At 47.6% G+C, this 12,126-nt stretch overlaps 1 protein-coding gene across 2 annotated transcripts in view; it reads right to left on the reverse strand.

Annotated features, from left to right (window-relative positions):
• The window catches only part of SETD7 (SET domain containing 7, histone lysine methyltransferase), a 55,575-nt gene extending 43,939 nt beyond the window's left edge, over positions 1–11,636 (reverse strand). Inside the window, exons 1-3 of one of the 2 annotated variants that reach the window (XM_006079261.4) lie at positions 11,120–11,636; positions 10,282–10,414; positions 859–988 (exon numbers count right to left, since the gene is read on the reverse strand). In XM_006079261.4, coding sequence (XP_006079323.2) covers positions 859–988; positions 10,282–10,414; positions 11,120–11,149 — 293 coding nt within the window. In that variant the 5' untranslated portion in view covers positions 11,150–11,636. Of the gene's footprint in view, positions 1–858; positions 989–10,281; positions 10,415–10,555; positions 11,072–11,119 lie in introns of those variants that run through there. The other variant, XM_044930445.2, reaches the window with a different exon arrangement.
• Between the last annotated feature and the right edge of the window lie 490 nt (positions 11,637–12,126).

A 12,126-nucleotide genomic window follows, 5' to 3' on the forward strand; every position in this document is an offset into this window, starting at 1 on the left:
GAGTAAGTGTGCATTACACTCGAAAAAGAGCGTGGATCAGTCACTACTGGGATTGCACACACTGGTCCTTGATGAAGAACGATCCCCACTTGTGTAACTTTATGGAGGCACATTACCTGAACAAGCAGGTGAAATCCATCAAAGACCCACCAACTTGTGCAAGATGAGGGCCCCTGAATCTGGCACGGCAGAGGGTGTCTTTGACAAGTACACCCTCGGAGGTGATGATGGCTACGGGATCTTCCCAGGACAGACCCCTCCCCCATATCCTCTGCGGTACCTCCCCTCTGAAGTACCTAGATAACAGTACTGATGCACATTTCCCAGGTTGACTTACAGATGCTAAATCCCTCGCCAAATGGAAGAAACTGACCCCTTGATGACCATGAGCGAGTAGCCCCCAGACTTACTGGCGCCTCTGGGTTGGTAAAGCTAACCCCCATGACTCTGCCCTGTTACCTCACCGTCAATCAGAGAATTGTACACAAGCGCATTACATATCCTGGGATGCCCCGCCCTTACCTTGTCTTTAAAAATGCTTTCCTGAAGCCCGTGCAGGAGTGTAACAGGCAGCACTAGGTGCCCTGGACTCCTTGCCTGGGGCCCTGCACTGAACACTTTCCCTCACCACCACCTGGTGTCAGCAGACTGGCTTCCCTGTGTGCGGGCCACTTGAGTTCTGTAACAGGGGCCGAATTCCCTGGGCCCCAAAGCAGTACATGCATGTTGGGCTTACCCTGACCTTTTCTATACATTGTACTAAAATACTGAAATTCTCTCATTCATATCATTCTTCCAAATAGTTTGGTACCTACCTCCTACCCCCAGAACGAAACAAAACCAAACCGTGAGTGCTACCTGCCATCAAAGAAGAAGAACTTGCCCCGTCCGTTCTTTTCTCCGTGAATGAAGTTGCCCTCAAATCTGTCCGTGGAGGAGTAGGTGACTGTGCAGAAGCCGTGAGGCAATCCATCGTCGTCCAGGTGCCCTGGGGAAAGGGAAACACAAGGCAAACCTTAACGTCTTCCATGCTCCCCCACCCTCAGGTCTGTGCTTAGATGCTGCCAGCAAGTGCCCTGAGCAGCCTGGGGGTCCCTTCCTTGCTCAGGGAAGGGCGAATGCCAAGCTTTCTCTGCCTGCATCAGTTCCACTCAAATACTCTTTCAAAAGGACGGGTCCACGATAGAGCACCTTAGACGCATGTAAGAATAGGAACCCAAGCCACACTCATATTTTACTAGGGACTGAAAGTTATTCTCAATAATAACATCTGCAGTGTGAGTTTCAATTGACTTAGTACCAAACCACATGGTACTCCTCAGGTTTGGAATTAATGCCCCTGACAGGTCACGCTTAACCGAAATGTGGTTGAGATGGCACACTGTCTTGACAATATGTGATGTGGTTCTAGAACCAAGCACAATACAATTTTATACATCATTATATGGCTATGGTTTTTCCAGTGGTCATGTATGGATGTGACAGTTGGACCATAAAGAAAGCTGAAAGCAGAAGAATTGATGCTTTTGAACTGTGGTGTTGGAGAAGACTCTTGACAGTCCCTTGGATTGCAAGGAGATCCAATCAATCCATCCTAAAGGAGATCAGTTCTGGGTGTTCACTGGAAGGACTGATGTTGAAGCTGAAACTCTAAGGCTTTGGCCACCTGATGCAAAGAGTTGACTCATTGGAAAAGACTCTGATGCTGGGAGGGATTAAGGGCAGGAGGAGAAGAGGATGACAGAGGATGAGATGGTTGGATGGCATCACCGACTCAGTGGACATGGGTTTGGGTGGACTCTGGGAGTTGGTGATGGACAGGGAGGCCTGGCGTGCTGCAGTTCATGGGGCTGCAAAGAGTCAGACACGACTGAGTGACTAAACTGAACTGATGCGGTCTGATGTGGAGCTCTGCTGGCCAGGCACACTCTGAAAACCCCCCTGCTCTTTGTTACCTTCTGACAACAAGAGCTCGACCCACCTCTCTCTACAACTGCCCTAACGTCCGCACCTCATTGTACAAACACACAAACTCAGAGTCCTTCTAAGCTTGAACTTACTGTTTTACTTTATAAAAACCTTTCAGCTTTCAATGTTCAGTAATAACCTTGTCATATACCTTCTGCCCATTGGGTTCAGAGGGTTTGTACTTTAAATGTAGCCAGAAGTATCCACATGACCATTTAAGCAGTGATTTTGAACATCAGTAGCCATGATTACACTGGGATCTTTAAATTGCTGGTTCTTCTCACGTCACCAACTGGTATATTTTAATATTTATGTTTCCAGTCAACATTTAGGTTTCTTATTATTATCTACATATTTCACAAAACCCAGGAGTCACCTCCTTGGTGTCTCCCCAGTCATTTTGCTGAGCTAATTTTGCAGAGTTGGGTTGAAAATAAAGGCAGCAGTTAATCTGCTGACTTTTTCCTGGGTTAATGACCTGAGTCATGGATGAAAAGGTATAAAATAATTAAATACTGTGCAATGCAGGGACATTAAACACTTAAATATGGCTTCCAGATGGCTCACAGACATAAAAAAAAAAAAAAAAAAAAGGAACACAGACCACAACACCACAATGAATGCTTTACTCTCCTAAAATAATTTCTTCTAAAGTGGTAAAACAGTATCATCCCTTAGAAGGGATAGTAAGCAAGCACTCTTATGAAGAACAAAAAACCTGTTTATTTGTATTATTGACTACATAAACATAAAATACAAATGAACAAAGACTGTTTTATTGCTATATCTCATTCTGTATAGAATGAATTACCTAGAATATATCACAAGAAAACATGGCTACTTAAATAAATCACAGTCAATAAGGATCCTTTTCTCTTAACACAATTTTTTTTCACCAAGGGCCAGGAAGTTAATGGTTAGGAGGGAACTAGACCACATTTGCTTCCTTGCTCAAAAACCAAAAACTGTATGTGACATGATTCAATGACACTTGAATCATATGAAATAATTTGGACAATTATTTCCTAAATATCTACTGATGACATTTTTCTCATTGAAATAAATTAAGTCTTTTTCTTTTTTCATAAAAAACCCACTCAGTGTATAGTTAAAAGCTTTTTCTAATGAAATGTTGCTCAGATCAAATTAAATTTAGCTGTTAGCATTCCTATGAATGTAGCATCCCACTTCTGATTTAGGTATAACTATCAGAATAACCATTTTAGCCTTATATTGAAGTACCTACTAATCTGTTGAAAATGCTTTCTCCATAGAAAACAGTTCACATATTTCAGACTTTATAAATCTAATGTTTGATGAAATTAGTGATTCTGCCTCTTTTTTTTTTTTTTTTAAATATTTAAAAAATTTATTTGGCCATGCCAGGTCTTAGCTGTAGCGTGTGGGATCTAGTAATAGTTCCCTGACCAAGGATCAAACCTGGGCCCTCTGTATTGGGAGCACAGAGTCACTGGACCACTGGGGAAGTCCCTATTCTACTTTGGATCAAGAGAAGTATTATGATAAATATGAACCCTAAGGGGAAAAGAAACGCAATGTAAATTCATTCCCACCTTTCCTCAGTTGCAACGGTCCTGCCCTATTTCTGAGCAAAACACCACAGGTACACCCTCAGCAGCAGCATTTAGATACTGGAGAAAATGGGAAGCATCACAGAACACAATAAAAACACTTGAGGGACAATCCTGAATCCTACTGAGATGAAAGCGGTAGTATCAACCCTGCTCCATGAAGGATGCTTGCCTCTGTACAGGCCAGTGGAGAGAAGTCCCATCACCTTCTTAGTCTCTAGGGAGAAAGGAACAGAGGGGCTGCTGAATGTTGGCCGTTTTTCTGGTGACACCACGTGTCTAGGAAGAAGGCTGGGATGGGTGACCCTTTACTGCCTTTCCACAGGTGTTCAGGTTGTATGCTGCGAGAAATCTCTGAAATCGCCTTCTATCAGATCACAGCAGGGTCCTCTGGTTGGCTTGTCTGTTCTCTTCTCATCCTTCCAAAAGCAGGACGATGTGATCAATGACCAGGATGTGATCAATGACCAGGATCAATGAAAAGGAGCTAAAAGTTAATACGGCTTATGATCATTCAAGACTTCCATCCTGAATATTTAATAGCCTGGGGTGGTGTTTCTGGCAGCAGAACTTTATATTTAAAACAACACCCACAACCAAAACAATAACAGCTAAGAGACTTTCCAAGAAAAGAAATGTCAGGAAGAGAAGAGACTGGGTTGCTATGACCTCACATCTCCTACCGACTAGTGCTACCGGAGCTTCTGGTACAACTCTTGTTCCAAAGCCATTTGGACAATAAGATCATGTAATATTTATTTTGCCAGTAAGTCAATTTAATGGAGAGGGAGACTGAACCACAGAGAAGAAAAAAACATCTGTCTACCTACTATGCATCAGGCACTGAGTTATGTAATTTCCTATTATCTAAATTAAACCTCACAACCATCCCTCAAATTCCAGTCTTACAGCTGAGAAAGTCATCCCTATTGCCCAAGAAACACATTAACAGCTACCCTGAATGAGCTAATGGAGGCTAAGAACACCTTCCCCCACTCTTTCAATCCTAGGATAAGAGCAAACTGGCAGGGTATCCTTTCCTGCTGATGGCAGGATAAGTGACCTCTAAAGAGAGGTGATCTCAGGTCCCAGGCAGAGAAATGGAAGAGGCCTTCAGAGTTCAGAGAGTTCTCACAGCACCAGCATATCCTGACGGCAAATGCCTGCCTCTTCCACGTGTTACCAACGCAAAGAGCAACACCAGTCCTGCCCGCTCAGATCGAGGTCAGCCTGTGCAATGTGCCAAGTCAGCCAACAGCCTTCCAGGCCAGTTCCCACTCCACAGAGGTTGAGGGCCAGACCCAAACAAGGAAAACCCACTCGAATGACGGTCGTGTGTTGGGAGAGCTGCCCCAGCTCTTGTGTCGTACATCTGTCTGCGGCACGGTGTTCAAATATTGACAGAAGTTAGAGAAAGGGGAAAAAAAAGAACCGTCTCACAAATCTACTTTTTCACTTTGCTCTCAAGATCATTATCTACTGAACAGACAGAAGTTCAATTTTTTTTTCCCCTTGGGTTCCCTCCTGTTTTTTTCCTGAACCTGATGAGAGCGAGGGCTGTATTTTGTGCAGTGATGGTTCTTCTCAGCAGAGGAAATTCCCTCTGGATCAGACACTCTGCTGCGTACAGCCTCAGGCTTACTCACAGGAGATCTGAGTGTGTGTGTGTCTGAGAGAATGTGTGTGTGTTCCTCTCAGAACCAGAGACCCTTACATGCATTGTTGGTTTTGTAGAACAGAATTATTTTTAAAAAGGTAATAATCATAAAAAAGGCAAACTTATTCTGTTTAGTGCAAGAATGTGCCTTCATGATGAAGCACTTATGCTTGTGGTTAAAAACACAGTTTGATTTTTGAAAGTCATCCTTTGCAAGAGCTCAGTTATTAGTTGTGAGGGTTAATAGTTTTAATGTGAAGCCCACATACAAAGGGTGTTACCAGAACACCTCGCCTGTATTCTTCCTAAGTTCAGAGCATCAGCAGTCGTATTAGAGACAGGTAGGATAAGTAATTAGGAGGACAGTAAAAATACTCTTAATATTTGAGAGAGAGTAGCATGGAAGCATGGGGCTTCCCATGGTGGCTCAGACGGTAAAGAATCCACCAGCAATGTGGAAGACCTGGGTTCAATCCCTGGATCGGGAAAATCCCCTGAAAGAGGGCATGGCAACCCACTGCAATATTCTTGCCTGGAGAATTCCATGGACAGAGGAGCCTGGCAGGCTACAGTCCATGACACGACTGAGTGACTAAGCACACACACAGAGCATGGAAGCATATACATTAACATATGTAAGATAGATAGCAAATAGAAATTCGCTGTATGACTCAGGGAACTCAAACCTGGGCTCTGTCATGACCTAGACGGGTGCGAAAGGGTGGGAGGTGGGAGGGAGGTTTAAGATGGAAGGGATATGTGTACACCTATGGCTAATTCATTTTGATGTATGGCATAAATCAAACCAATATTGTAAGGCAATCATCAATCAATTAAAAATAAATAAAAATATTTTAAGGGGAAAAAAAGTCCTCTTACTATTTGAGGGGACTGGGGCAGTGAAACATGGAGATTCTTGTTTTCATTCTGGCTTCTTCGTTCTAGTGATGCTGCTCTTTCCCCTTTTTTTCTTCCTCCATGTCGCCTTTATGTTTCCAGGGCTGTCTGATTTTTCCTGCCCTCATAACTTCTACTTCAAAGAGCCTTCTAGATGATCACCTCACCTGCTCCCCACTGCCTGTTCATCCTCCCAGAGCAGAGCCCCCATCCTTCCACTCTGAGCTCTAAAGAGCCTCTAGGACACTTCACGGTCTGGCCTGTGACAAGACTCCATTCCCTGTGTTACCCTCCACTTTTCTCCTCCTCGACCCTCTGTTATAGTAGAAGCCAGCAGTTTGTCTCTGAATGTGCCTGCAATAATTCCACTCTCCCCCTTTTTTTTCTTTTCCTTTTTTATGTTTTGATGTACCTGGGTTAACCTTTGATTAGCTGAAATTCCTTGATGATACTAATGAATCATACGTAAGAATGTCCCCTTCTTTGCAGGATGATATTAGTCTTATTGAATTTTGCCAACCTAATTAGAGAAAACCTTTATCTCAGCATTTGCATTTGTATTTATTTAGTGAAGTTGTTTCTTTTCAAATGCTTATTGGTCATTTGTTTTCTTTTTCCCTGTGAATTGTTGTTTCATTCCACACCTCTCTTTTCTCGCAAAGTACCTCTCTCAACTGGACTCAATTCCACGCCAACTCTTCCAGGAATTCCTTCCCCAACTACTTCCACAAGCTGTATGCAATTTCCACTTCCTCTCAACCACCATCACTCATCTGATTAGATATGATATATTTATTTCAAATTACATTAGGGAAAACCTTGTATTCATCTCTGTGTCTACTGGTAGGCAAAGAAATAGATGTAATAAAAACTTCTATTCCCAAAGTTAAACATCACCCTTCGCTGAACCAATGAGCCTCAAAGAAAAAAAACCACTGCAAGGGGACTTCCTTGGCCATCCAGTGGTTGAGACTCTGTGCTTCCAATGCCAAGGGCATGGATTCGATCCCTTGTAGGAACTAAGATTCCCACATGCTGTGCAGGGCAGCCAAGAAAACCTTTAAAATAATAATAATATAAAAGAATAAAAACCACAGCGGGAGCTCAGGTGATGTTTGCAGGCCTGCTGAGGCCCAGGGCTGCCCTCCCAAGGAAGCCCAGCCAACATCAAAAACAGAAACTCCCTCCCCTCCACCCACCTGCCCTCAGGGATTCCTCCACCAGAGCTTAGAACGCCAACCAAGCTGCAGTTCCACCCTAACAGAGAGGTAACCAAAAGATACATGATGTGACAATCAACACTCAAACTTAAGTCCTGAAGGGACCAGTTTCTTCCCCAGAGTAAATTTCTAAGGAGGAAGGAAAAGGATGTCGGTAGCAGAGGCTATAAGTTAAATTCTCTTTCCCCAAATATATTTTTTTCTGAGAGTCACTGAACTCTTTCAGAACCAGCCTCTAAAGAGGGACACTGATAAAGAATGACACTGACACAGCATTTAATGGTTGCTTTCAAACTCAGCTACCAACTGTTTCCTATATGTGACTGGCTCATTAAGAAATAAAAAATAAGAAGGGTGTAGGGAGACTACTGGAGAAGCGAATGGCAATCCACTCCAGTATTCTTGCCTGGAGAACTCCATGGACAGAGGAGGCTGGCAGGCTACAATTTGGGGCGGGGGGGGGGGGAGGTGTTGCCAAGAGTCAGACATGACTGAGCAATTCACACACACACTGGGGTCCAAGCCTGTCCCCTGCATGGCTGAGGGTCCTTGGATCAGTTCTTAACTTCTCTAAGCCTTGGCTTCCTCCTCTGTAAAATTAGGATAATATGAGTACTCACATCATGAGACTGAATGCATAACGTGTGTGTGAAATACTTAGCACAGAGCCTGCACATAGTAAGAACTAAATAATTACAGCAATAATGATAGCTAAGACAATGAAACTGCAGAGAACACACGCTCTGTATATGGACAGAAGTAGGTTAGCTGGTACTTCAACACCAAGATGCTCAGACTAGCCTTTTACCAGTCCCCCATGCATGTGTTAGATCTTGACACTATTACAGACAGTACTTTAAAAGGCCAAGAATGGCTGGGAAAAAGCCTGCTTTTACACATGCATGCTCTAGACACTGTGTGAGTCTGCGCCTTGTGTGCCTCTAAGGACTTAAAGACTCTGCGTTACTTTGTTTACTGTTGGTATTACTGAGTAACCATGTGTCCTGGATTCCTCCAGACATTCAAGGTTTAAGCCAGTTGTGCCAGCCTAAGTATTAAATAGTGACCCTTCTCAAGTATATTCTGACTTTGGATAATAATGTATATGAACATACCCTCACACTCTATATAACAGAAACTTCCTTGCTTATATAAAGAAGTTTCTCTGCTTCTACCCATTAAGCAATCTCAAAAGCATCCATATATTTCTAAAGCTGCTTGTTCACATTCTGCAAGGAGCCTGGGACTGTGGACAACTGAGCCTTAGGTTTCCAAACAGCTTCAAAGGGTAAGGTAGTTTAACCTTGGGAGCACTGCCTGGGATCAAGGGTTTGCATTATTTTTACGAGTCTAAGTAAACTTTGAGAGCAAGTCCTAACAATTTGAGAGTAGCATTTTTCAATTATCTTTCATAACATGAAGGCACACGTAGTCAATAATTTAAGTTTAAAGAAGATTACCAATCAACGTCTTTGGGCCCCAGGAAGTCCCAGCATTGGCTTTACTTAGAAATAGTTCAGGGCATTGTGAATTTAAAACAAAACCAACACTCCTTGAAGCACGATAAAGAAATAAGTTTCAACAGTTACATGAAGACAGATTTTAGAGAATTCAAAAATATTATTCAACTTAATCTCTCCCTAAGACCTTGCGAGCATTGCAAACGGAGTCAATTATGTTGATATAAAAATTGATTTTTTTTCCTCCCAAAGTAGCAGTAACTGCATTCTCATGCATCTGTAAGCCTTGTCACTTTGTCTTTCTTTACCATTTCTAAGAACTTGTTAATACAAATTAGATAGAAAGCAGATTCAACCAAAAGCTAAAAAATGTTTACTTAGCTGTTTGGTTAAAATATTCTGGAATAATACCACGAAACACTGCAAAACATCACGACGTACCGTCCAGGGTAGAATCATAGAAATAAATAACGCTAACGTGTATTTTCCAGTATTCACTGTTACAAAATCATAACGTCTCATGATACAAACAACTAGATTGTATAACGTCCCCACCTCGTTTTTTTAGAACTAGCCAAAAAAAAAAAAAGAGGTGGAGAAACTCAGCAAAACAAAGTGGCGAGAAAAGTCGGGGGAGGGGCACTGGAAGCGAAGGGGCGGAGAAACACGACACAGAGGCGGTGATATCACCCACAGCCAACTGCATGGAATTCAGAAAGTTAAGTGTCACCCAGCAATTTGGGTCCGGGCTTGCGGGGCGCCTGCACAGCGTGGCGGCGGCGGCACCCGCCGGGGAAGCAGGAAGGGGGAGGGGCGGTTTGGCCGACGCGCTCCGGGGCAGCGAAGGCCAGGTCGGCGTGCGTTCAAGCCCCGGGTTGGGAGCTTTATCCCCGGCCCTGCAATGATTTCATCTTTTCGGAGGAGCGACCGCGCGAGCCGCGGCTGCCACGTGCCTGGTCCAGCCCTGTGCGCTGCGCCGGGGGACGGACCCGGACGCGACCGCGGTCACCGCGGGTCGCAGCGGCAAGCCGAACGAAAGGGCTGGCGCCGGGAGAGGGGCTCGGGATTGCTCCGCCGAGATCGCTAGCGGCGGCGGGGGAGCGGGGGCGGGGGGGTGGTCTGTCCTCCTGCGCACCTCCATCTCCCATCCCCGAAAAGGGGAAGGCCGGAGTGCGGGGCAGGTTTTGCAACTCCTAGGGCGGATGCAGGCGGTGGCCGGGCAGGATGGAGCAGCCGTGCCCCTCTCCTGACCCCCCGGGGACCCCGACCCAGCTGAGCCCCGTTCCCGGCCTGCGCCCTGCCGCTCCCTGCGCGCTCCCAGTGGCGTGGCCGTGGCCGTCCGGCCCCTGCGCGAACCCGGCCACCCGCGTAGGGGACAGTGGCGGCCGCTGGGGGCCCGGAGCCGCGCCGGTCGCAGCCCGCCACTCCTTCCGCGTCCCGTGCCCCCTCCGGCGCCTCCTCCCAGGGCCCCACAGAGATGCTTGTACCTTCCACCGCCTCTTCCACCATCTCATCGTCGCTATCCATGGCGGCTGGGGACCCTGCCCAGCTCGGGGCCGCGCGGCTGCCTCGCGTCCCTCCGGGTGCTCGCGGCGGCTGAGCGAGCGCTGGGGCTGAACCCTGCGAGTTTGGAGGAGGAGGAAGAGGAGGAGCAGTCGGGGCTGGCTCGCACTGCCTCCCCCTACAGCCCTTTCAATTCCTTGGCCTTAAGCTGCTCCGTCGGCAGCCGTCCCTCCTCCCTTCGCCCACTTGCCCCCTTGCCTCCCAGGCTCCGGGGTGCTGCCGTGGCCGCCGCCGCCGCCGCTGCAACTTTCTCCTGTAATACCCCCTCTTTGTTATCGAGCAGCTGATCCGCTGACATCACCCAGCGCCGGTGCGCTCCCTCCCTCGCTGATTGACAGTTCCCTGTCCCTTCCCAGAAGTAAGGCTCCTTAAAACGAAAGGCGCTCCCGGTCCGCGCTGGCTCTGCGCCCCACCCCGCCAGTCCCCCGGCCCATCACGGGTTTAGCTTTTGCTTCTGTGAGGCTGGGTGCGCTCCGAGAGCGCTCCTCGCGGCACTTGGGACCTCCGGGTAGCCACCCTTGGGGGTGGGGAGGGCTCAGAACGCTCGACCTCCAACTATGCCAGGGACCCCTTGGAAGTCCGCGTTCAGTGTTCGCCAGCCGCAGCAGCCCTCCCCTCCCCGCCCCGGCTCCTCGGGACAGCCTCCAAAGAGCCGGGCAAGCTAAGGCAGCGTTCCTGATACTCCAGCGCCTCAACTTCCTCTCGCCCTCGCCCCCACTTCATCCCGTTTGCCACCCGGAGCTGCACGAGTGCGGCACGCACGGGAGCGCAGGTGTCCCCGCGTTGCCGCATCACATCCGCGAGCAGGTTTCCCAGGCGCCAGGGGGTGACATCCAGCCCGGATGCCGCCGGACTGCGGCTCCCACCCTAGCGCGCTGCGTCCCCACCCTCCTCGGGACCATCAGGCGTCTCGTCTCGAGTGATTCAGAGCTTCAGCAAATCCAAATGGCAGCGGGCTCTTTATCAGGCAGGAAATAAGCCGCGCGGAAGGCCCGGCAGGTCCCTCCTCGCGGTGGTGGTAACGGAAAAGCCAACGAGTGGAGCTCCCGAGGAAGGACCCTCCGTCTGGCGCGCCTCCTCCTGTCGCCTCCCGCCCAGTACGTGTGATGTCCCCAGCCGTCTCCTGGTTTCTCCAAGTGCCAGCCCTTCACAGATTCCTGCTCTTGAAGTGTAGAACATCACGGGGCCCCCGCTTCCCGGCCCCGCCACTTAGTGTCATTACGGCGTTGCCTCTTACAGGTGGCGGTAAAGGGCGGCTGTAAATAGCTGGTTAAATGGATGCAAATGTACACAATGTACCGTGGAATTACCGGGTGCCGCTTTGGGCATCTGCCAAGAACAGCTACTGCACGGAGCGAGCGGGTGAGGGCGGGGAGAGGAGAGGAGAGGAGGGAGCAGAGAAAGTTGTTCTATTCTGTTTTCTGAACCACGAATGAGACTTTGCGGATTTCGGAGTACTTCCAGTACCCGGGAGACCACGCCTTGTTTTGGGGCTTTGTGCTTAAATGCCAGGTATTTTTTTTTTAATCGAGTACTGTGTTTCTTCTTAGACTCAGTTTTTATTCTGTGAAAAAGAGCACAATGTTAGGGACATGTGTCTCAGCACTGCCAGAAATTTCAGTTTTGACTGAGAAAGAGCGGGAAGGCCCCTGCGCAGGGGTTAAGAAGGTTGTGTCCTGGTGATGCTCACCTGCAGAAGGGCCTGGGCAGGCCACCTTTTCACAGCTTGAATTCCTCCCCTAGGAGATAAGAGGCTTAGGCTACACTGG

This window comes from Bubalus bubalis, chromosome 17 (genome assembly GCF_019923935.1).
Source record: "Bubalus bubalis isolate 160015118507 breed Murrah chromosome 17, NDDB_SH_1, whole genome shotgun sequence".
In the NCBI taxonomy this organism is placed as follows: Eukaryota; Metazoa; Chordata; class Mammalia; order Artiodactyla; family Bovidae; genus Bubalus; species Bubalus bubalis.